General features: G+C 43.8%; 2 protein-coding genes across 6 annotated transcripts; both read right to left on the bottom strand.

Moving 5' to 3' along the window:
• Nucleotides 1–8380: 8380 nt before the first annotated feature.
• cdc42 (cell division cycle 42) lies at nt 8381–19769 on the bottom strand. 5 transcript variants are annotated; one of them, XM_030352588.1, is made up of 6 exons: nt 19660–19769; nt 18002–18142; nt 17139–17211; nt 14012–14121; nt 13563–13760; nt 8381–10027 (listed from the first exon to the last, which is right to left on the bottom strand). In XM_030352588.1, exons 2-6 carry the CDS (start codon nt 18104–18106, stop codon nt 9938–9940), a joined length of 576 nt encoding a protein of 191 aa, XP_030208448.1. In that variant the 5' UTR covers nt 18107–18142; nt 19660–19769; the 3' UTR covers nt 8381–9937. The 5 variants fall into 5 exon arrangements, with proteins under 5 accessions (XP_030208448.1, XP_030208440.1, XP_030208457.1 ...); XM_030352580.1 differs by having other exon boundaries at nt 18002–18145; nt 19660–19763; XM_030352597.1 differs by having other exon boundaries at nt 18002–18145; nt 19591–19677.
• Nucleotides 19770–20218: 449 nt separating this feature from the next.
• On the bottom strand, nt 20219–24031 carry snrpe (small nuclear ribonucleoprotein polypeptide E). Its single transcript, XM_030352623.1, has 5 exons — nt 23813–24031; nt 23272–23298; nt 23122–23184; nt 22270–22348; nt 20219–20456 (listed from the first exon to the last, which is right to left on the bottom strand). The coding sequence occupies exons 1-5, from the start codon at nt 23864–23866 to the stop codon at nt 20398–20400; spliced, it is 282 nt and encodes a 93-aa protein (XP_030208483.1). The 5' UTR covers nt 23867–24031; the 3' UTR covers nt 20219–20397.
• Between the last annotated feature and the right edge of the window lie 969 nt (nt 24032–25000).

The following is a 25000-nucleotide window of genomic DNA, read 5'->3' as shown; positions in this document are numbered from 1 at the left end:
GTGTGTGTGTGTGTGTGTCTTTGTGTGTGTCTGTGATTGGGTGAGCTGTAAGTTGCCAACAAATAAGAGAAAATGGGAGACAGGAGAACGAAATTAAGAGACAAAAATAAATAAATAAATAAATAAAGGAACAGAATCTTTGCCACAGAAAAGCTGAGAGTTTCAGTCTCTCGCTAGAGAGTCCAAAACCAGAAACACACTTTGTCGATCATGGACCAATATTACAATAAAATTGCCCATTTCCTGTGTCTTTCAGCAATGTTATTAGACGACCACAGTATGTTAAACATTGGGAGTGTGCATAACTATGAGTGTGGGTGAGTGTAATTCGTTTGAGGGATACATTATACACCCAAGGCGTCCCTCTCCAACCTAACACAATTTATGCAACGCATGTCATCAGGTTTACATCAATACTCGCCCCTAAGAAACCCAACGTGAATCCACGACTTACGATGACGTCTGACGGAACACCAGCAACACACATGGAGCTGGGCGGCTGTACATCATTTGCATGCGAAATTGCTGCTCGAATTTTGACTTACATTGAAATTCAATACGTATATAAAGCACATATAAGTTCAATGAGGAAGCAGGAATCGACACATATGATTCCTCTCCAAACCTTGAGCCACATTGGAAGCTGCCATAAGCTGAGCCGTTTGGGAGTAAAGACCCCAGAATGCGCCGGCCTCAGTATGAACGTGCGCCCGCCATGTGGGTTTTCTTGGATGTGATGAGAGTTTAGGATAAAGGGGGTGGGGGGGCGGGGGCTAGCTGCAGATGCACAGGACCAGTGCGTACTGCAGAATGGGGATTAGGGTGGAAAATGCACACCACATGCTGCGTTTTAGCCTTTGTCTTTCTTCATGTTAGCCCCGACAACACTACACTCAGCAGCCCCCCCCCCCCCGCCCCCCCGCCCCTCACATCAGCGCACGGCTTCTCTGCAGTTTAAGTGTAACTCTAACCAGCCGATGTCTAGTGCAGCACAGGGATCTGTCCCCAATTATACCCCTCCCCACGCAGGCCCCCTTTGATCCCTAGAGAGCCAAGTTCCCCTCCAGACGGCTGATGCCCATTTCCAGTGGTGTGGGGCTGCTAGGGGCCATGGTTGCCTCTGTCAGTCATTTGGAGGGTTGTAGGATTGAACAGCACCTGGTTTGTACACAGCAGATGACCCAAGACTCAACAAGGTGTAGATATTATATCAAATCAACAAATCTACAACTCAAGTGGACCAATGTACAAAAATAAATCCAACAGCACACTCATCAGCAATAAGTGAAGTTAGTATTGGAGCGTCTACAGCCAGTACAGTACAATAGCACAACAGAGATGTCTCTGCACGTCCAAAAGTGTTTGGATGGCATCTCAATAAGGCGTGTGTGAGTGTTGAATGGCAGATTCCTTTTGAAACCGTGGATGTCAGCATTTTAAACAATAAAACACATTGCAAAAATAATAAGAAAGCGTGGACATTTTTGAATTTTGTTGGCAATTGCTCAGCTGGAACATGGTAATTTTGGTTGAAACAACCACTCAGTATAACACGCGACCACGCAATCAAATAAAACCTTGTTTGTATCGCTCATCATCAATAATCTTTCTATGTACGCAACCAAGAAAAAATTCAACTTTTTCCATTTAATTGACGTCAAGGAACCACCTATCCAATTTTGACGACCGCATCGATGGCAGATGTGGTTTTCATCGTTCTCAAAACCACTGCCTCCATGCGTAAAAAGAGACAATAAAATAATACCTTTGCAATTCCTCCCATGTTCGGGAATGCAAACCCTGACGCAGGTATGAACGACTGTGACGCCTCAACGGGGCCTTACGGCACAGGTGGGTCCGACATCACTCTGTCCATGTTATCAATTCTCTCTCCCTTCACAGCCCACTCTCCCAGAATGCCATGTGTTTGTGAGGGGTTAACAATGGGGGCCGCATGGGGCTACAATAATGCCACTTGCTCTCCAGAGCCTTGTGAGAAGAAGGCTGGTTTGGGATCCCTCAAGGGCCCCAGGCCCGGGCCCCCACCAGCCCTCCCAGGCCTCTCGCAAATTCCCAGATCTCCTCTGCATACTTCTCATATTAAAAGAAAACAAGTTACACAAATGAGACAGATGGTTCTTGTTTGTGATGACAGTTGCAATACCCCCCCCCCCTCCCCTACCATCCCTACCCCATCTTCTTCTGCTTTTTATTCTGAAACCCCTCCCTTCTCCTCCTCCTCCTTCCTTCCCCTACACCTCTCCCCCGCTCATCCCTCCCCCCTCCCCCTTCATGGTGTCTGGTCTGAGCCAGTTGGAGGGAGCCGACAGATTCCCTCAGAAGCCTCGCTGGTGGATCCTGCCTTCACCTGATTGCAGCTTATTGTTGACACCTAGTGCTAGGCCCTCATGCAGCTGTCATCGCTCACGTTGTTATAAAGATCTATATCCCATCAAAGTAAGGGACCATACTGGGGATGATTTGACCTCCTTGCCAGTAGTTGACTGTTCATACTGTTTGATACAAACGTTGTGTGTCAACAGCTGCATCCAAGTTGTATACAGAACCTCCTGTTGTATCCTATGAGCCGTCTTTCACAAGACAAAAGCACCAGGGCCAGACACCGGCCTATATTACCTGCCCAGATGACAAATTTTATTTTGAAATGTCATGTTTTGATGGATCTGTAAAGAATGTATTTGTCAGGACGTGGAGTATTTATCTCATTTTAAATATAAAGGTTTTATAAATCAGGATAAAATAAACAAAAAATGGCATTACCACAATAATATTGTTGATTGCCTGAGACAAAGATAGCATTTTACTTTTACAGTGGTGGCAGATAACCAGTTAAGTCCAAATTGAGGTTGTCCTTACCGACTGCATCACAACCTCTTCCCTTCATGGGTCCCCAATGGCCCCCAGAACACCAGAGGAGCAGTGGGAGGCTTGGGTTGACGCATGGGAGGAATAACCAAAGCGAAAGCAGCAATGTGACTGAAAACACATTGTGCTTGGCGGGGGTGGGGAACTAATGGGGCCGGGAACAGTTGTTCTTTGGGTCATTTAAAATGGATTACGATAAGATTATTTAGTATGAAGATTTAGGTGACAATCATCCATCTTACTGTCAACAAAATAGAAATGTGAAGTTAAAAGAACCGTACAATATATGATGTCACCCAGCAGAAACTCTTTTACAACTGACGGCACATTTGTGATTAGCGGCTCCAACGCTTTCAATAAAAAAGAGATCGAAAATATAAGTCGGTATTTATACGAGCGGAGGTCATAGAGTTTGGGACACAGAGAGCGAGGAGAGAGGAGAGAGAGAAAAGGAGAGACATACAGAGAGAGAGAGAGAGTGGAGAGGAGAGTGAGAGAAAGGGAGAGACAGAGAGACAGAAAGAGAGCGGAGAGGAGAGTGAGAGAGAAAGGGAGAGAGAGACAGAGAGAGAGCAGAGAGGAGAGTGAGAGAGAAAGGGAGAGAGAGACAGAGAGAGAGAGAGCAGAGAGGAGAGTGAGAGGGAGAGAGAGAGAGAGAGAGAGAGAGAGAGAGAGAGAGAGAGAGAGAGAGAGAGAGAGAGAGAGAGAGACAGAGAGAGAGAGCAGAGAGGAGAGTGAGAGGGAGAGAGAGAGAGAGAGAGAGAGAGAGAGAGAGAGAGAGAGAGAGAGAGAGAGAGAGAGAGAGAGAGAGAGAGAGAGAGAGGAGAGTGAGAGAGAAAGGGAGAGAGAGACAGAGAGAGAGAGAGAGAGAGAGAGAGAGAGAGAGAGAGAGAGAGAGAGAGAGAGAGAGAGAGAGAGAGAGAGAGAGAGAGAGAGAGAGAGAGAGTGAGAGAGAAAGGGAGAGAGAGACAGAGAGAGAGAGAGCAAGCGGAGAGCAGTGTGTTAGGGGTGCAGATGGCGGTATAGCGTGAGTCCCAGCGATGTCGTCATGACATCTCGGAGCAGGGCCCATCAGATAGGAGAGGACATGAGGGCTTGTGGTGGTGCTGGTGATGGTGGTGGTGGTGATGAGACTGGTGGAGGTTGTGGGGGCGTAGGTGTTGGGGTTGTCGTTGAGGTAGTAGTGGCAGTTGGGAGGGAGGGGGAGGGTAAAAAGTGAAAGCGTCAACCCACCAGGGCCCCCTATTTCAAGCCAAGGGGGCTTTCAAGACCTAAGGTGTGTTTGAATGCCAGCATAGTAGATACAACCACACACCCCTCCCCCCACCTCTGATTGGAGTTTGGGATGGAAAAGGGGGGGGAGCAAGGTAATTAGGGAGGGGGGACGACCCCCTCGCTGTCTGTCATCAATAGGATTTGGAAGGGGTCGCGAAGTTGAGCGGTAAACGACTTTCTCTTACACCTGGACACAGGCGTCTCGCTCTGACACAAGCACGCATATCTGAGGAGAGGATCTCAGCGGGGCCTGTTCGCGTGTGTGTACACGCCGTGGAGAGCCGCTGGAGTGTGCGTCCTGCATGTATCTATTAGCCCACAGCCACCGGCTGGGTCATAGTAATCCTGTGGGGGACACCAGTGGTATGAGAGCTGTCAAACAAGGCCCACTAGAAGACTCCTCTTCTCCTCTGCAGGCTCACAGTAACACAAATGCTAACTATCTGGAAAGTTGGAAAGGATTGCAAACCACAGAAGAAATGTTGGCGGTTTTCACAGAGGTATGATTTCATGTATCAACAGTAACCAAACATCAGACTGCATGGGCAGCGCAACCACTGGTGAAACAAGGGTTGTAACGTTGCACTTTTCTGATGGGCTCCCGACGGCTCCAGTTGAGAAAGGTTATGTGTCACTAGACACTAAATGGGACCCATCTAAAAGCATTGTTTTTTGCCCACCCTACAACCACCCAGTGTTCGCAGAGGTGTGTTCTGCACGCTTTAATAGTTAAACAATACTCATCAACGATATAAGTTATATTATTTGAGAGCTGGAGGGGGGTGGTTAGGGTGGGTGGGGGGGGGGGGGCTATTAGCGGGCAATAGACAGTGAGGCCGAGCTAGAATAAGATGAAGGAGGATTCCACATTCTTCATCCCATACCTCCCATACCTGAGACACCTTTACCACTTGATAAATGTAGCGTGGTGAATCATGACAGCTCCTCCACATTCTCCCTCATCTCCAAGGCAAATTGGGCTCAGCACGTGTGCATTCATCTCCCATACACAGAGACCCGCACCGGACACCCCCTCGCTCCGTCCAGCCCGGCGTTTGACGAGAACCACATTGCTTCCATCTGATGGTAGAGGGAAAGATTGCTGAAAAGGGGTTGCATATCACTGCTTAGTCAGGCGGCTTGAGTCACCATTGTGGAGGCGGCATTGAGAAATGTATTGTGACACACACACACACACACACACACACAAACACACACTTGCATGACAATAGGCATGCCTCTCTCGGAGCAGGGCCGGTGTAGTGTGTGATTTACCACCTGGGCTTTAATAAACAGCGAAAGAACGATAGAAAAACGTTTGGTGTGTGTTTTTATTGTGAGGCGGTATCTGTTACAGATCACCATAAAAGTAGTGGGCTCATAAAACCGGAGTAAAGAACAGCAAGTCCTTGTTCTGCTGCACACCTCCGAGGTCTCCCGCTTACTGTACACTGTGGCGGTGGAAACGGTCAGACTTGTGACGACACAAGCGTTACAATTCAAGTAACTGGATAATAATACGTTGCCATTTTACCCTGGGTTGAGTTTAGAAAACGATATGTCAATGATCTGTTGGGACTCTTGTGCGAGAGTAGGGCTATTGCATTACCAAAGACATCTTCAATTTGTGTTCCTATTTATATTTATTATATAACTAATACTATTCTGAAATGTGTTTTACAACCTTAGTACAGTGTAGGTCGACCTTAAGTGTGTCGGGGGTCTGAAGACTAATCTCCTCGACCACGGCGGGGTCTTTGCCTTCGAGACCCCCTGCACGGTCGCTCTACCCCGAGAGGCGCTGTGGGCCAAGCGTTGACTGGATGCTAATGTGTGTGATGTGCGTTAAGAAATATTTGACCTGACGAACAACGGTGGAATCCAACACAGGTGGTACCTCTCCTGTTACATACATGTTGCCGTTATGACACGGGGGGGGGGGGGGGGGGTAGAGATTATACCACTGTGGAATGCCCCTAGTTCAACATGTGTGATAATTAATGGCCGTCAGCAACTCTTTAGTGTAAGAAGGTGTTGACAGGCAGCACTCCAAAAGCGCTGGGAAACGTGTGAAAGTCGACCAGAGAGGCAGCAGGAAAGGTAGACGTGTGTGTGTGTGTGTGTGTGTGTGTGTGTGTGTGTGTGTGTGTGTGTGTGTGTGTGTGTGTGTGTGTGTGTGTGTGTGTGTGTGTGTGTGTGTGTGTGTGTGTGTGTGCAGCAGAAGTATTTTTCTTTACCTACCTCCAGGGCAGATGATCTGGGTCACCAAGCCGGGGAGATCACCCTCATCTGCAGGCCTTTTCAGGAATTCCACAAAAACATCTGTGGAAGGCCAAGTGTGATTCTCAATCTCCCCGACTTACAGTTCAAAACGGTATGATGTGTTCCCAGTGGGGCTCTAGGCAGCATTTGATTTGCCCCCCCATAATGCCAATGTGGGGGGGCAATAGTCATTATGACAATAGTCCTAATGACTATTGTCATAAATCCTAATGACAATAGTCAATGCTTGATGACTTACACGCCGAATGCAAACCCAAGGACTGGCGTTAGTCTGACTGTGCTTGAATCAAAATGCAGTTAACATCTTTGACAGTGTTTATGCTCAATGAATGATTACTATTGACACAATATATCACAAACAACATTTTTCATGTCAAACTCTTTTGGGACATTTCAAGAACTCTTGGGGGCCCTCTTGTGGCTAATTAGTTCCCTTATGCACCGGGACGGCCGGCCCTGCTGGGAAGGTAACGTTCTAACGCATTGTAAAATAAATGCGTATTAAGTTTTCCACTTCCATTTCCATGTTGGGTGTAATTCTTGCTTGATGTTAATACCTCAGTTGCACCGACTTCATCACAATTTTGTGTACATGGGCTGCTAGAATACTTAAACTGAATGATAAGCAGTCATGTTCTGGTAGACATCGCCCCCTGCTGGATGTCATTGTGCAATGCTAGGTAACAACTTATCAGTTGAGGATTGGATACTGTAGACAGGTAATTGTATCGGCAAATACGACCAGTGACCGGTACCAAGATAAATCATAATAGTTAAGACCAGGCGCGTGCCGTCCTTATGGGCAGGTTGGGCATCGAACTACTTGCAAAAGCATGTTCCCAAAAAAATTGTTCCTCAGTAACTCATTGCTCCAAGTCTATTTTGAATAATGCGATTGTCACATTAACTATCAATAGTTTCTGTAGGCTTTCCGAATATGTTTGGTCTGTTGACATAAAATTGTGAATGATGGTGACGATCTAGCGGACGTGTCATGCAATGTTTGGACAGGGCAGCTCAGCGACCGCGTTTGAACGGCGTTATCGCATAACCCTGCAGGCTGCAACAAGAATTGCAATCCGCGATAAAAGCCGCCAATACGGTTGTAAAGTAGTCACATGGACATGGTCATATTCTAGAATTGTTTCAACTCGAATTATTCCGCAAGTATCTTTCGTCGTTTCTATATCAAATGTAGATTGGTGAGTGGTGTTGCACCTGTGATGAACAATGTTGAGGTTGTTAAAAAAAACATTGGAGGTTAAAATTAGAAGAGAAGCCATCAAACAACTTGGCCGGACAAGTTGTTTGATGTAAAAGTTTAAAGTTGTTTATTATAGCTCGGAATATACATATTAAGAAAACATAAATTGTGGTTGTGGTCATCATACGGTCATCAAGTAGTTTCTGCCCCACTGAAATTTAGGGTCACCGCAATCTACTGGTCAAGACCAGGGGCGATTCTAGGGAGTGTGGGGGCCCTAGGCAGAGGATTGTTGACGGAGGGGGAGGGGGGGGTATGGAGCGATTGTTGACGGGGGGGGGGGGGGTATGGAGCGATTTTTTTTTGGCTCTAGGGAGCCCCCTAGTGGTGGCCCGGGGCCCCAAGCAATTGCGGGGCCCCAGGCAATTGCCTGGTATGCCTAATGGGATGCAGCGCCTCTGGTCAAGACATGCAAAACTAGATTTTCACAAGCTTTCAAATAATTCCTTTCAGATGTTTTCAAAAGTGATCAAGAAATTGATGAGTAAAACCTATTAACCCAAAAGTCTGGTGGTACTTGGGGAAAGCACTGGTTTTGAAGACTATCACATGCGTCCAGCAGCATCGAAAAGTAAAATGAAATGTTACCATATTTTCGTATGTTAAATGAAATTGCACTTTGATAACAAAATAATTTTTAATCAAGCGTCAATAAAAACAGTAAGGCAAACGTTGCAAAGGCAATTAAGGTATAAGTTTAATATTTTTTAAAGAATGCATATACAAATAACGAAGACTTCAGACAAAGCATTTGGATTTGCACCAAAAACATCAGGTTATAATTATACCGACTTCGGTTGGACGTCAACCCAATTCTAAATCCACCAGTGGAGGAAAAAATGTCATCCGAACACAATGGTTTTTTGCCAAATCAGTTTCATTGCCAATGGAGGTTTTAAAAAGACTCAACAAATTTGACTTTGCTTTTTGTAACTGGAAGGGGGAGAAAGTTCAGATGAGTCCCGACCCCTAAATGTAAAGGGAGTAAAGTAACCTTTATATATATATATATTTATATAAAATAAAAATACAAATAAAAACAAACTGCCATACAAGAAATAAACATTTCGGTAAAAACATCTGGAGCCTACATCCACATTGTGTGCCATCTTACATTATTATTACATGAGTTAAAACCTATCATCAGGACAGAGAGGCAGAGCCACATGCAGTACAGTACAGTCTGAATGGGTAGAGCAGTCCTACACAAGGTACAGCTCACACAAGCTCTCACCCAGGCACCACATTCTGACTTGGCACAGAATCATGGTGGAGAATTCAAATTCAAACGAGCCTTAACAAACAAATGAACAACGGTACTGGAACTATGGCTGCCCATACAAGCCATAACAGTTTGAATATTTGTTTTGTGTACTTCTCCATTTGACCCGTTCAAATTGCAACGATACAGGATCACTTTAAACGGTATACTTTGACTCTGGTCCCTGGCGACGCTTGGAGAACATACCACTCGTCCTGCTAACACTGTTAGGAGTTCCCTGCTTTGAGAAGGGCCCGGTCCACTTCAGGCCCGGTGCTACTGGGAGCCTTTGGAGCTTCAATAAATACCACATTCCCCACGCCAACGCCACGCTCAACCTATGATGTCTGGCCACTTAACGGGTTCTGAGTGGTTCACAGCTACGTTTACAATCCTCCATGTGGACCGCCACACGGCTGTATATCAACCAGGCCAGCCCAGAACCCAGGGTCCCATGGGGCCTGGGACTGGGCCCATTTGAAATGTGGAACGTATCAGATTTGTGCTTGGGAGGGGTGTTGGCAAAACGACTTTAAACACTACTCCATTCGCACTCCTCGGCAAAGCCGGGGGTAAAAAAGGAGGTAATGGGGCAAGGATGCTGGCCGAACAGCAGGGTATAAAGGCTGTGTTTGGGCCAGGTAGAGGGGGCAGGGCTTGATTTAGGTTGACCCCCTGAAGCCTACGGATAGAGGCGGGTCACCATCGCCAGCCCCTTGAAGGGTGGCTGTGTGATTGAACAATATCCAGTCCTGGTTAAACACACTGTTAGCCATGTTAGCTTTGCGTTCTAACTTTTTACAATAAAGATGGCTTGTTTTGTATAACATGTTGGTTGACTCTATTCATAACTTGGTGACAAACGCTGTGAACCAGCCTTAGCAGAGCAAGGGAAAGGTGTGTGTGTGTGTGTGTGAGAGAGTGTGAGTGTGTGTGTGTGTGTGTGTGTGTGAGAGACGGGGCACCATTCATAGCATCACACATTTGCGTTTCTTCTTGGGCTCGGGGGGCTCCAGGGCCGCCAGTATCGCCTCATCAAACACATTTTTTAGGCCTTTCTGTGAACACAAACACACACACACAAACAGGCTCAATGATTGGACAACAAAGGTCAAACAAAAAGGGTTAAAGGTGATAACAAAGGAGAATATGGACAGGTCAACGGAAAAAGAGAAATTAAGATCAAATACATTTGGGTAAGCTGTACAGTAGACCATAGTGGGTGTTCAGCCCTACTGTAGTCTACTGGGAGTTGCTGGTGTATGGTTTGGTTAGCATTGCTTTAAATGTTTTAAGGGATGCAAACGCTCATGCTATAGGCAGGCAAACCAAGAAGGTGGAGGAATAAGGGAATGCAGATCCTTGAATAAATGATAAATAAATACACATAAAAAAAAATGTATAAATCAAAACCTAACCCAAAACACACCCCTGAGGACTCAATCACAACCTTGTGGAGCCATGAGCAATGTGACAAGCTTGTGTTCTGTATAGCGAGTCGTTTGTTTGCGTCTTCCTGTTTGGCCTAAGCCCTGTCATGTGAGGCAGAGCCAGCTGCTCTCAAACACAAGGGTGCTGTATGCAGGAAGCCCTGTCAGACCGACGCCAACCCCCCCCCCCCCCGTCTCCACGCGCAGCACAGCACAGCACACTGGGACGACACAACACAATGTTTGTACCTGTGGCCAGTGTGCTGGGAGAGAAAGAATAGAGAAGCACAGAAACCACGCAAAGTGTACTTGTCCTTTATTAAATCAATTTCACAGATCAGTTCACATCATTATATTAGCTTTTATTTGAAGAATCTGTACTATCAAAAATTATGCTACATACTGCAGCGAATGGCACCTTAAGAGTTACACTGAGAGAGTTAGTTAAAGAAGTCCTAAATCATATGAAATCTTGATGTGCTTTTCTCTGACAAATCACCCAGGGGTCCAGCTATGAAACATTATAATAAAGTTATTCAATATAGGGAGGTGCTATTATAGGACAAAGACAAGAGAGTATCTTTTCATTTTGAAGGTTACCAAAGCAAAAGTGCTGCTTACAGTATACTTTGGTAGTTGACTAAAAGGAATTATGATAAATTACTTAGCTCAAAATATAAATTAAATACATACGAAATAGGCATAGGGGCTCTGATTAAATCTCAATATTGTGGAGCCATGTTAAACCACCAGCCTCCACAGAACTAAACATATGTAAAGACTTAACTAAAGCCACACAATAACTGCATCTCAGATGACATCCTCAACACAATATGACCACCACTTTGACAAGGGCCTGATAGATGTGCACTTGGCAAAATAAAGAAATGCGTTAAAAGATATCAAAGTGGATGGATGTAGAACGCAATGAACAATCTTTGAGGAAACGAAAGTATGGGACTGAAAAAACCAAAGGTCAGGATCATGACGTGTTCAAGTGAATAGAATATGGAGGCGTTTGAATAGTTCAACGGCCCTAGCCATGACGCCTGTCACTGTGCGAGTGAACCGTGGAGTAAGAGGGGAATTAAGAGACAATATCAGCAAACGTGTTGTTCACCAAGATGCTAATGATATATCTTTCTCTAAAGCAGTGGATATGAGGAGAAGTAAGGAGGGAGGGGGAGAAGGAGAACCAGGAGAGCGACGGTGGCGCAGGGGAAGGCTTTATAAAAAGGAGTGAGTGGCAGGAAGAGGACAGGGGGAGGGTTAAGAGGCCCACAGGGACATTAAAATATACAGCATTTCCTCTTTCGCTGCGTCTCGGGAGGCTCAAGGGCGGCTAGGATAGCCTCATCAAACACATTCTTCAGCCCTCGCTACAGCGACACAGGGGAGAGAACAAGAGCAGCATTAGGAGGAGAGGACTGAGAGGGGGAGAGAACGAGAGCAGTTAGGAGGAGAAAACTGAGAGGGGGAGAGATAGGGGAGCAGAGGGGGAGAGAACAAGAGCAAAGGTAGGAGGAGAGGACTGAGAGGGGGAGAGAACGAGAGCAGAGTAAGGAGGAGAGGTCTGAGAGGGGGAGAGAACAAGGGCAGAGTTAGGAGGAGAGGACTGAGAGGGGGAGAGCTGGGGGAGCAGAGAGGGGGAGAGAACAAGAGCAGAGATAGTACCAGAGGAGAGGACTGGAGAGGGGAGGAGAGGAGGAGACATAGGGGGAGCATGGAGGGACAAGTCTCCAGTTAGCACCAGAGGAGAGGACTGAAGAGGGGAGGAGGAGGAAACATTGGGCAGCATAGAGTCTCTCGAGTAGAAAAACAAGTAGACACGGGGCGAGATCAGGTAATCACGATAAAGAGGAGGAGACGGGGACAATTGATTTCCCAGTGGCTTAGGTCGGGGCGTTAGCATAGAGAAGTCTCCGGACAGGAAACAGGATGTGACATCAGCAGCTGTATCATAGCCCGGTTAAGCTCAGCCAGGGAGGAAGTTCGAGAGGGATAGGAAGGAAGTAGCTTAGCGAGGAGGGAGGAACAGCGGGTCCATTATTCTGTACCCCTTCAGGGTGGGAACTCTGTCACTCTGTTGTGGGCCAATGCTCAGCAGAGTTTGCCCTGTACTACCTGAGAGCTGGACATCCTTCGGTTCTTGTGATTGAGAATTAAAGGAAGCTAGAGTGCATCAGAGATGAATGAAATATTTTATGGAGTTCCCCAACCATTACATTTACATTTAGAAGGTTTTACTTACAACCATTCATGCACACATTAACACACCGACGGCGGAGTCAACCACGCAGGGCGGCAGCCCTGACAGCTCGTCAGGAGCAGTCAGGGTGAGGCGTATTGCTCAGGAACACCTCGACACTCAGCTAGGAAGAGCCGGGGATCAAACTAGCAACCTTCTGGTAACCATTTAACCCACTCTACCTCCTGAGCTACTGCTGCCCCCCTAAGAAGTGTCACGCAAAGAGCAACAGCTCAGCTTCAGCCTAAGATCACCGTGGTTCTATATGGACCAACACATAAGGCCGATACAAGTATTCAGCAGGGGGGCACTAGGGATGGGCATTTGAAGGCATATCAATATTAGCTAATTTTTTAGAGTAACCCGTTTAACTGAACTACGAAAATCTTTTTTAAAAAAGTGTAGCGCACTCATAATGTAGCCTGAAGTTCTTCCGTGATCTTGCCTTCACTAATCAAATGTATTAGATTTCCATCTATTAGTCAAATAAATAAGGAAATCAAATCCAATTTTTTCCATTTATTGAGCATTTTAGAAGGAAAAAAACCACTCGAAATCAGTATGCTGAATCTAAACTAAACCATCATTTTTGACAAGAATATGAATGAACAGTATTGCACACTTAAGGCACAAACTGAATTGAGTTTAAAGTAAATTTAAGGCACAAAGTGAATAGATTCAAGTAACTGAAGCACAACAGCAAAAAGTAGTGGTGGGCTTGGATATCAACAGAACTCCACTTGCAGCGCATTGGCCTGCCTCGCATTACGCATGATGCGCATATAACAGAACATCAACAAAAATATATTATGTGTAAGACAGACAGCCTCCCCTTTCCTCCACCTTATTGGTTCTTGTCCATGAACATTGCATTGTGTAGATGTGTGTGAGCCTACGGTGTAAACTGTGGTTTACCTGTGTGAGGGCGGAGCACTCCACGTATTTAACAGCCTTCAGGTCTCGGGCCAGCTTCTCAGCCGTCTCAGGGGTGATGGGCTTCTGCTTGTTCTTGGCCAGCTTCTCTATGGTCGAGGGGTCGTCCCGCAGATCAATCTGGGTCCCCACCAGCAGGAAGGGAGTCTTTGGACAGTGGTGAGTTATCTCCGGTACCCACTACAGACCCAACACACACACATCAAATACATTTTAGCTGTTGAGGGTTTGAATTGGACCTGAGCAAGTAGCCTGGATTCCTGCTGGGATCAATGTCACGTTTTGATAAAGGATTATTCAACAACTAGCAGGAACGAAAATACTTTTACTCTCAGCATGTAAAGTGGCTCACTACACCAACAGTGTCTCCCTACGGGCAGCCTAAACGTTTGATTCAAATGCATACACTGAATGAAAAGTAGAATGCATGCCTTTTCTTTGACGTTCTCAAAGGAAGATGGGGACACGACTGAGAAGCAGACAAGGAAGACATCAGTCTGGGGATAACTCAGAGGTCGTAACCGGTCGTAATCCTCCTGACCTGAGGGAAGACACAAAATACACAATCAAACACATTCAATTGGCACATTAAAGCCACAGGGTTTATACTGATGCCAAGTCTGCAGCTTTTTGCATCTGGATAATTCACTGGGGACATCAGTAATGGATCATCCATCTTTACATTTTGTACTGCTTTCATATCCAATAGGTTGGCCACATGGGAATATCTATTCTAGGGCTGCAACTAACGATTATTTTAATAATCGATTAATCTGTCGATTATTTTTTCGATGAATCGATGAATCGGATATAAAAAAATTGGAATTGCCGCATCTTTATTCAAAAACTGAACATTACTTCAAATTCACAGTGCAGACTGAAGTGTAAAAACACAAGGGTTATTGCTCCAACGTCCCGGAACTATTAAAAGTAATATTAAATAATAAAAAGATGAACACAAAAAAAAACATACAATGTATGATATACTTTTATATGTATATAAGGGATGTCCATGGTTAACCGGTCAAACCTATTGATACCATTTTCGAGACTCCTTGAAATAGAACTTTTAATATTGCTTTAATTGCTGATAAGATGATGATAGTTCAAGATAGGACATTAAACAGGTCATAATTCTATCTTTACTATCTATTTTATATTACTGGGAAAACAAGTTTTCACCAAAATCTCTATTATTATTTATTTTTTTCTGCTGCATTTGAACGCATCAATCATATTACTGAGCCGACCTGAACACATCACATTTGACACTGTTTGTGACCATTGGTTATTTTTTTTCTAGCTCTATATCCTGCCGATTTTAACATGGATTTAAAAACTGCATTACTATTTTTAACTGACGGGACTTTCTACACCGTGCGGTTGTGTGATTACTACCAACGCATTTAGTAATCGATTTTATCGATTCGTTGTTGCAGCCCTAATCTATTCCCATGTCAACCTGTAGATGGACATTAAAGCAGGGTTTGTTCAGAACGGGCCGACCTCAAGCTAAATCACTCAATTTAGCTTGAGTGAATGAAACCCCATTAACAAGGCTGGTTAAGAACAATAATTGTATTCAAACATTGCAGGAGGGGGGGGGGGGGTCTAGTAACTTGCAGTGATGGTTGACTGGTCCTTTTAGAATTATGGTTCTTATGAAAAGGACCAAATAGACAAATAACTGAACAGATATTAACGCTATCCCAGCTCTCTCGTGGTCCTACTCCTACTTCAAAGTGTTAGTTATCTTTAAATGTCGTGGGAAACTAGTGGAACCTGTAGCATTGAATCATATCTAAATCCTAACATGCTCTTCTGCATGTTAAAACAAAATAAATGATATTAATTAATTACTTAATACATCGAATTAATCTGATATAAATGTTGTTAGTATATGCTACACATGAACCTCCTAAAATGGCGCAATTTGATTGGTTCGCTATCTCGGGATATTGGGCAATATCCCATGATTGAGATCTCAAATTCGGGATATTTTTTTCATACGGTCGTCTAATAAAAATAAATAAATCCATACAAAAAGTATTGTCTTGTTTATTTTTGGAGTGTTCACGTGTAGTATATACTAACCCAAAACTCAATTGATTCTGAGATCATTGTATTTCATGCTTTCTCAAGTAACCCTCTCCCAAAGACTTTGCTTTGGTGGAACCGGAGAAAACGTATTGGCCGTCCCCCAAAGAATTTTCAATGGAGGAAAAAGACTAAAGAGATGTGAGTGTGATAAGCCATTAGATGCCGTTTCCCTGCACTGTGCCTTAGTGCGATCGCTAAAGGGAATGTAAAAAAAAATAGGCATGATGGATAGATGAGCCTACCAGTTGGTACAGTCTGCTGGTAGACTGATCGATCCATCATACATCTGGCTGGACATTCACCCCTTTGATGTCCCCAAGTCACAGGGCGTGTAAAGGCACATCAAACACACACACCTGGTAGAACAGGGGCTCTTTAGCATGAGGCTGACGGTATCTTTGGGATGTTTAATGCAGTACTGTTTCAACTATTTTAGTTAACACCCAGTGTCATAACACCCAGTGATTACATTTCAGGTCAAGGGTGTAAGGTGGAGTCCCTTCCTGCTAGTAGGTGGGAGTCATTCAGAATAAGAAAAGCATGTGTTGTCTTCAGCTACCACGGCCCGTGGCTCATCTGGTGTTACATGCTATACATTAAAGCTATGCCCTAACCAAGTCCGATTTGGACTATGAGTGGATCTGAAACCCAATGTCTTCCTCTAAACAGCACTCACGTGATATTTAGGCTGCCAGGTAGGGTTGCCACGGTGTGGACATTTTCACACCGAGTAATACGCTCGTGTCAACACCGGTATTACCGGTATACACGGTATTAACTTTGAAACTATAGGTCAACCGCCATCTTCTCCGTCAACTCTCCTCTCACACTCGGTGACAGCGGCTTGGCAGCGCGCCAATTCTCGGCGTCTTATAACGTTCTATATATAATAGTATAATATAATTTTATGTATCATAATATCACGGCCAAAAGCTGTGCGCCTCCGGATGGCCGTAGCGCGGGGAGCTCACGTAGGGATTGGGCTTCTCGGGGTTTGTTTACCGGCGTTGCTATGGTTACCGGTCTTGTAAGGAAGCGCGTCAATTCTCGGCGCGCCAATTCTCTTCCGCACAGAGCAGAACTGTGGCCTATTCTACACAGTTTAATTTTCTGAATTAATTTGTTTTTTATTACAAAAAAAAAAAACTGTGTTGCCGGTGTGCAACACCGAGTAATCAGTGTTGGCCTCAACACCGGTAATACCGTATACCACGTCAGCCCTACTGCCAGGAGGAATATAGTGCACCTGGGCTAATTAGGTAAATTTACCAAGTTTTTTTGGGGTTGACCACAGCCCAGAAATGTTTAGTAGTTGAAATGCACATGAACATATTGCAATATTATGGAATTGGAAATGACTTTCAGCATGAACGTGAATAGCAGGGTTAGGGTTAGTTACAAACAACAAGACAATTAATAGTAGATTGAAGTAGGTGAACGTTAATGAGAGGATCATACCTGCAGTGTCAAACAAGCCCAGAGTGTAGGGCTCCCCTCCAATCATTACAGTCACAGCATAGTTATCAAACACCTAGACAGAGAACACGTATTAGCATTTAAGTGCAATCATCAACTAGAGCGGTAAATCTGACTCTACAATCCCAATCCAATTTCAATTCTTATTATTTTTAATATTCCAACTTTTAATTCTCAAGTTTAGCCCCTTATTTCACAGTGGTACATGAATAAAAGGTTTGCAGCAGTTTCATTTTGGATACTTTCTACAAGAGTGCCTCTTTTAGTTATTGAACAGGGAAACCATCTTAAAAAACTCTTCTAGAAACGGATGTATTAAAGAATGCACACCCACTTCATCATATCAAAAAACCCCTCTTCCGCGAACAGCCAGTCACTACATGATTTTACACCAAAGTAAAACTCCAATATTATTGAGTCCTCTAAATACATAGGATATTTTGGAGAAAGGGCTGATCATAAGCTTGTCTTCACTAAGCTGTATAGGTCGAGTATTCCATTAGTCTGTCTTTTCACGGCATGAAGGTTGAAGGAATATGCAGAATATTCACATCACTGCTGAAGTAAATCATTTAACGTGCGGGAAAATCATATTTTTCATCAACCGTGACGTGACAAGAATCATTATGTTTTCAGATGAGGGTCGCCCACGGTGAAAACACATTTATAAACCAATATAAAAATACACATTTGAATAGTAGTTTCTGAATCCGAATAGTATACTGTTTTTTTCTATACAATTTATAATCGACTCGTGAAAATTGTTGCAACAGCCCTATCATTAAGGACGTTGGTGAACTTGGAAGTGGTTTGTAACACAAGTCATGTCGGATGTACACACTTACCGTTGGTACATATTCAGAGGGGAACTTGTTTGTGGTGTAAGAGATGAGCAGACATGTTTTACCGACTGCTCCGTCCCCCACTACAACACACTTGATGGTCTGCATAGCTATGTTGTACAATCCTTACTACTCATCCAAGATCTGCTGAAGAAAACAATCAAAGAAAAAATAAGAGATTTGTGATTTCAGAACATTACACGCAAAAAAAACAAAGCTCATCATTGTCAGCAATTAGTAAATACAGAATAATTCAGTGTCTAGGACTGCACAGACCAATACTAGAACGCATCCTCATGTATGCTGTACATCAGACACACAGAGATAACACGTACAGTGATAAAAAATTGATACTTGATTGATTAATGCACACATCATGTGATATAGGTCTACATCTAACGTAACTACTATTGGCTGTGTAGCTTCCAATAGCCACCCATTTAGAAAGCAGACAGGGCAGATTAACATTAAGAAAGACTGAGTACTAATGCCTATATTGCTTTCTTGGTGCGAGTTTAGAATCAGGTATAAAGTCGTACTACAACATCACACCTCATAGATATAGCCCAAATTAACAACTGGCCATGAAAGTAACCCTTAGCTGAATTACCAGGATTTTGCCCTCAACACCCTTAACAAGAATTTGCAATGCAGGAAAAAGACTGCAAAGAGATGCCAGTGTGATAAGCCATTAGAACCCTAACCCCCAACCCTAAATCTGCCCTGCACTGTGCCTTAGTGAGATCCCAAATAGGATCTCAAGCATACTAGATGGTACAGTCTGCTGGGTAGACTGATTTATCCTCATACATCTGTCTGGACACTCACATCTGTGATGTCCCCGAGTCACAGGGCGTGTAAAGGCTCATCAGACACACACACACACACACACACACACACACACACACACACACACACACAAACACACACACACACACACACACCTGGCAGAAGGACAGGGGCCCTTTAAGCTGAATTCTGACAGTATCTTTGGGATGTATAATGCAGTACTGTGTAAACTATTTTAACATCGAATATGGTGTGGGCCATATTGCCATCAGAATATCCTGCCAAGACATGTACTTCCATATTTCCGTGTCTACCTGTGGATGGACAGTAAAACGGTTTTTGGTTTTTTTTCCTGGTGGTGTCTACGCACGACAGTGAGCATTTGATGACATCCAACTAGTCATTTAGAGGTGCATCTTGTCCGCTCATACATTAACACCGACCCCTGGCTGAGGGGCCTTAGTATTGATGGCAGAAGTGGTCAGGCTACGTTTAGATTCATCCACCGCCCTACGCTTTAAACCAGCTATCTGCCGACGCCAAAGTTCACGGATAACTATTAAATAAACCATGTCGCTGACTGAAAATCGTTCTAAGGAAAGCGACAACAGGCGTTCGCTGCCCGTCCTGGTGCATTTCCTCCGTCCTCCTACGGGCTCGACTGGTTGTAGCATTAGCTAGCTGATCTGATTGCTAACTTCTAAGCTAATGTTAGCGGATGCGGTTGCTGAATTAGATTAAGATTTAACCCAAACCAAACCTGTACAACAACCCGAATGTGGAAAAGCAGTCTTTAGACATACCATATTTATCAAGACAATCCAGACAAGCAACCATGGATATAAACAAATATAAGCAGGTTTTCCAATTACCGTCTCTCCGAGTGTCTCTGGGCCGGGCGGTGGCAGGTCGAGCTAGGGGCTTCCCACCCACAGGAACAGGGACGTTACGTAGTGCGTAACAACAATGCGTAGTGCGTAACATGGTCCTGAACGCTGAATCGATTTATTTGTACTTTTTACATTTTACTTTATCTTGTATCGCTACTGCGATCTGGCTGTTCAGGAACCAAGCTTAAGAATGTTACATGTGTACTAGAGATTGTGGTTAAATTCAAAACAGAATAAAAGCCACCTTAATTGATTAAGCATGATGCATTGTGACATTCGTGTTTTTAACAAAACAAGGTGAACGGCAAAGGGGTGCGCTGGTTTAAATACCCCACAACATGTTTCTGTATGATGTATAAAGCACAGAATAAAGGGCTTAATAGGTTTTCCATTTAAACATTTAACTGTTTCCTCAAGACTACTAGACTATGGTTTGACCTACTAAAGACAATCTGGCAGTAGCGTCTGCCACAGGTGGGCGATAGAAACAAAAATGCAATATTTACGCTGAAAAAAAACCCATTGAAATACTGACGCCAACTCAAAAGGCATAAAGAAAAACTTTATTTTCGTACAAAAGCCATATGGCTATGAAACAAACCATCACACTAATAATGACCCATGATAATCATGGGTTCAAAAACAAACGGGGGGGGGGGAAAAGAAAAGTTATTGTAGAAGAAAAATGCTCGTAGACATGTCAATTGTGGACGTTTTCCATCAGGTTACGACCACACTTTGAAGTAAGGTGATGTTGTCCCCTTTCAACATGACCCTGCCTATAAAAACACAATGGAAAGACAAACACAAAAGAAAGTTTGAACAGATTTAAAAGAAGCAGATACAATTTCATTTGTATTCATTCAGATCCATCCCTTATTTTAAATGTTTTATTTAAGTTTCCATTGCTTGAAGTACCAACTATAATGAAATAAAGACTCAATAAAGACAGTTATCAAATTACCAATAACCATTCAAATGCTGGATATTCCTGCAAATAATCAGTTGAGTGTAAAGTGAGGTTAATAAATAGACATTTAACAAAAGGCCAAGCAGACATTAAATTTGTATACGTCCATCTATACTACGTTGGAAATCCAATGTTCTCGCGAGAGCAATTTGAATTTGCTCAGCGAGTCACTATAATCACTGCGATTCCCCTGGCCCGGAATATTAAAAAAATCACATCTGTGGTTCTGATATAGGCGGGCCGAAAGTGTCGCTGTTTTACCGACCGGATACGGCAATAGTCAAATCTATTGGTTAGCTCTGCTGGTCTGTGTACGTCACCCCTTGAATTCTTCTAATTGGTCGTAGTGTTTTCCAATTGCGTGCAGTGATATTTTCCAATGCATGCTTGGTACCACCCATCGAGTTGTCCCATTTTCATTACTCGTTGCCAGACCCTACAGCTTTCTAGATGTGGGTCTGGATTTCCAGGCTACATTGGTTACAACTTCACTAACAATCTTTATGAACGTCAAGGTAAATTTATCCTGCAGGCAACACATCAACTTCACATCCTGAACCATGATTTAAAAGCGCCAGCAAGAAGACCAGCTGATAATGAGTTGGTATTGCAAGTTTGGTTGATCGGTTACCGTCAGGGGACTTTCACTCACAATTTAGCCAGACTTTAACTAGTTTCTGTATGCAAAATTGGTGACATGAAATCTGAACTTTAACCCTAGCAGCTTTTGCCTCGTTTCTGCCGAGCGGCGCTTATATTGCCGTTTCAACCGCATAAAGTTGGACAGGGTCCCAATTTAACTAAGCGTGCTGAGCCACTCCTATTTTGGTACTCTCGTCCGTTGGGGTACCAATCGGCCTGAAAGGATGACGAAAAGGCGGAGCTACACAAGTCGACCGTTGATTGGTCTGCAGTATCGTCACTTCAGTGCGACAGGGGGTTAAAAACAAACAGTACCCGCAAGGAATTTCTGGTTAATGTCGAAAGCTTTGTATGTTGAAGAAAATGTCATGCAAAAGTTTGCCTTCCTGCTTGGACTTCCTACATTGTTGCTCTTTGTTTAATGCGTGTTCTTTTTCATTTAATTTGTTAGCAGGCTACACTGTCGCGCAGCTATGATGTCAAGATGCTTACATAGCTGCTGCAGCCATCGCATCAGAATCTGGCTTAAACCCGTCCAACCATAAGGGCACCGTCGGCAGTGGAAACGCAAGCCAGATTTTGCGGTTTAGCTGTCCCGCTCCGAGCTTCACTGTACCGCTCGGTGGAAACGAGGCATTACAGTACCACCTCAGTGCCAACCGGTACCGAAGAGTGTCGTTCAATTGTAGCCCAAGTGATTTTTGCATTGCACTTCATGAATTGAAACAAACTACCGGCAATTGCCACTTTAACAGGACAAATACACAAAAATCGATGGTACAATCAAGTCTCCACTAAGATTATAACACGCACACCTTTTTTGAGGACATGTCAAATAAAGCATTGCATTTTTGGAGTCGTCCACGACACATGGGCCCATCACTGTTGTGCATTGCTATTAAACGACTCAACATGATTGATTTAATTTACTCGTAAACAGACTTTATTTGTAAAACAAATTAGATCCACAATCCTCTTACCAAGGGGTTTTCTGTTCTTTGTCTTCATGTGGACTTCCTCAGCGTCATCGAGAACCAGGTTCATGTACTCATCAAAGCCCTGTCATTTTTGAAAGGTTGAGAAAATAAGAGTCCAGGTCAGTGACCGTCTTAAAGGTGGAGACAGTTTGAAGAGTCCAGTTCCAAGAAATTTGCTTCCAAGAAAAAGCTTTAATGGTCAGTGTATAATGATCATTCTGAGCTAAGGAAAATATATACATCACTCAGCACATCGTTTAGGGCTGGCATATATATATATATACACACAAATAAACAGCACTACCTAATCTTTGGCATAGGGTCTGGTTGAGGTGCTATGGGAAAGCCGGTTGAAGCTCTGCTGTAACCGACTCGGACTCGGACCTCGAGTGGATGTGAAACCCAACGACTTTCTCCAAACAGCACCAATCTGATATTTATGCTAACTGGAGGAGTAGTGTGCCCTGTGGCCAAGTAGGCTAATTTAACATATTTTAGTTTCTACAAATCAATTGGTCGTAGAGGGTCGAATTTCAGTCGACCAAGATTTGCTTTGGTTGACATCCGCCCGTGACTCCCCACCAACTGCAGCTATCATCAAAAGCATACATCAAGACATGGGTGGCTCATACTACTAATACAGTGCAAAAATTGTGTCTTCAAAGACTAAGATTTATTTGTAATTATACATTTCAGAGATTTGGATTAGGCGGGCTAGTCACTCTACTGCTTTAATGGTGTTTAAATGGAAGCATTTCCTTATATTTCAGTTTCAGAGCTTGATAGCCAGTGATTTAGAAAATGCACATCATTTACATGAAGTATGACTATAATGGAAAACATTAAATGACTTACAATAATGCAGCCTTCTATCCGCATGTTCACTTGTTCATACAGCCACACCTGGATCCGTGAACGCTGTAGTATAATTAGCACAAGGGTTAATGTCATGGGCCATGTGGAAAACCTACAGAATAGCTTGAGTGGAGATCACACCATACTTACATTTTGTAGATATCTGAAGATGAGGTTCTGGCGGAGGGAGTCAAGGAATAGCAACTACTACGTGGAAAACAGGGCTTTACATCATTCAGTAACGTGAGAGTTCAAAGCCAAAGGTTGGGTAGTATATAGCTCAATTAGGAATAATAAGATATCGCAAGGCATTTACATGACGATCAGAAAAACACCATTAGTATTTTTTATTTTTAATAGTTATACAATGAGTTACCCCATGATGAACGTTTGCTGCCTCATAATCATGGATCCATTGCAAACTGAATAATGCTGCTTACATGATTCTTAAAGCTGTGTTCACCCCATAGAGCCATCTTAACCCCGCCCATAACCGCAACAATCTTGTCAAACATAATACAAATTATTAATTAATCGCTATTTAACGCGTAGCTACACAATATAGTATTTTCTTCCTCAAGCAAGAGGAAAAATAAATGTACAATGTTAGCTAACATTAGCTTAGCATTAGCTTAGCCTCTTCTATTCAAACCCGCATGCGCCTTTTTTTGGTTCATAAACAAAAGGATACGATCGGCTGGACCATAACCTTCTGCACCTTCTGTCCTTGTCCTCTGTACGCCATCCTGCCCACCGAGGTTTAGAGATGTATAAATACAGATAAACTCTTTCCGACGGCAGTGTTCCTCGGCGTAACGCAGTCCTCACGTTGAATGATCCTTCAATGGCGGGCCGGGCAGACTTCCGCCTGCACTGACACAGGTTCAAGTGGACGGAATCATTGTTCCACACAGCGCCCCTAGAGGCGAGAGATAATTTCAATCAGGCAGAATCCTTTTGGTCAAACCCTACTTTTTTTCTCTCTTTTACTGACCTTAACAAGTCCTGAATGGACTTGCATGTATATTTTGCAGCACCCAAAGAAAACTATGCCAACTCTATAGTGAGTGAGACATAGCAATTTTTTTTTTGGGATATTTCAGGATAATACAATAGATAATAGATAGATAGCAACTTAATTAATCCTCCAGAGGGGAAATTCCTTTGCTACAGCCCAGGAGCAGTGGAAAACACAGGACAAAATACACTACAATAAAAAAACAAAGATAGAAAACAATAAAAATAGACGCTAGTAACAGCGTTACTAGCGTCATGCTGGAAATAATAGTGTAGAAAGTAATAGAAAGCTACGAGCTGCAGGAGCTACTGTAACAGGCTGCCTCACCGATGGCATCAACTAACACAGAACCCTTTTTGTAAAACCGTACTTTGGTTGTCTTTTACTGACCTTAAACGGGGCATCCGTGGCACTGGTTATGGAGTTGGACCGGTAACCGGAGGGTGGCCAGTTCGAATCCTGAGCCTCCACGGAGGAGGGGCCCTTGAGCAAGGCACCTGAGGCTCCCCAGGCGCCGCTCCCATGTGTGTGCCCCATGTGTGTGGACCGCTTTGTGTATGTGTTCACCGGCTACCCAGATGGGTCAAAAGCAGAGGAGAATTTCCCCCTAAAAAGGGATGAATAAAGGATAACTTAACTTAACTTTAACAAAACCAAGTATGGATGGACTTGTATGTACAGAGGAAGCGCCCAAATAAAACTAGTCAAACAGAGGGAAGCCAAAGCTCAAGGATGTTAAAAGGACATGTATAGGGGGTCAGTGTTGGAAGATGTTATCATAGCTGACTTAAGTCGGTGGAGACTAGCACCTCTCTGACTATAAATGTATTTGTTGTTCAGATACTCGCAGTTTACCATGAG

Source organism: Gadus morhua, chromosome 1 (genome assembly GCF_902167405.1).
Source record: "Gadus morhua chromosome 1, gadMor3.0, whole genome shotgun sequence".
Taxonomy (NCBI): domain Eukaryota; kingdom Metazoa; phylum Chordata; class Actinopteri; order Gadiformes; family Gadidae; genus Gadus; species Gadus morhua.
This window is presented reverse-complemented; position numbering and strand designations above follow the sequence as displayed.

Excerpts from the sequence above, each read along its gene's own strand:
- cdc42 (XM_030352588.1), bottom strand. The coding sequence starts at position 18,106 with ATGCAGACCATCAAGTGTGTTGTAGTGGGGGACGGAGCAGTCGGTAAA. Across the intron at positions 17,212-18,001 it reads CCTCTGAATATGTACCAACG|GTGTTTGATAACTATGCTGT; the intron begins GTAAGTGTGTAC and ends TTCTCTGTCTAG. Across the intron at positions 13,761-14,011 it reads TTGAGAACGTCAAAGAAAAG|TGGGTACCGGAGATAACTCA; the intron begins GCATGCATTCTA and ends TTGGGTCTGTAG.
- snrpe (XM_030352623.1), bottom strand. The coding sequence starts at position 23,866 with ATGGCGTACAGAGGACAAGGACAGAAGGTGCAGAAGGTTATGGTCCAG. Across the intron at positions 23,299-23,812 it reads AGGTTATGGTCCAGCCGATC|AACCTCATCTTCAGATATCT; the intron begins GTATCCTTTTGT and ends TCCCTCCGCCAG. Across the intron at positions 20,457-22,269 it reads AAAGAACAGAAAACCCCTTG|GCAGGGTCATGTTGAAAGGG; the intron begins GTAAGAGGATTG and ends GTGTTTTTATAG.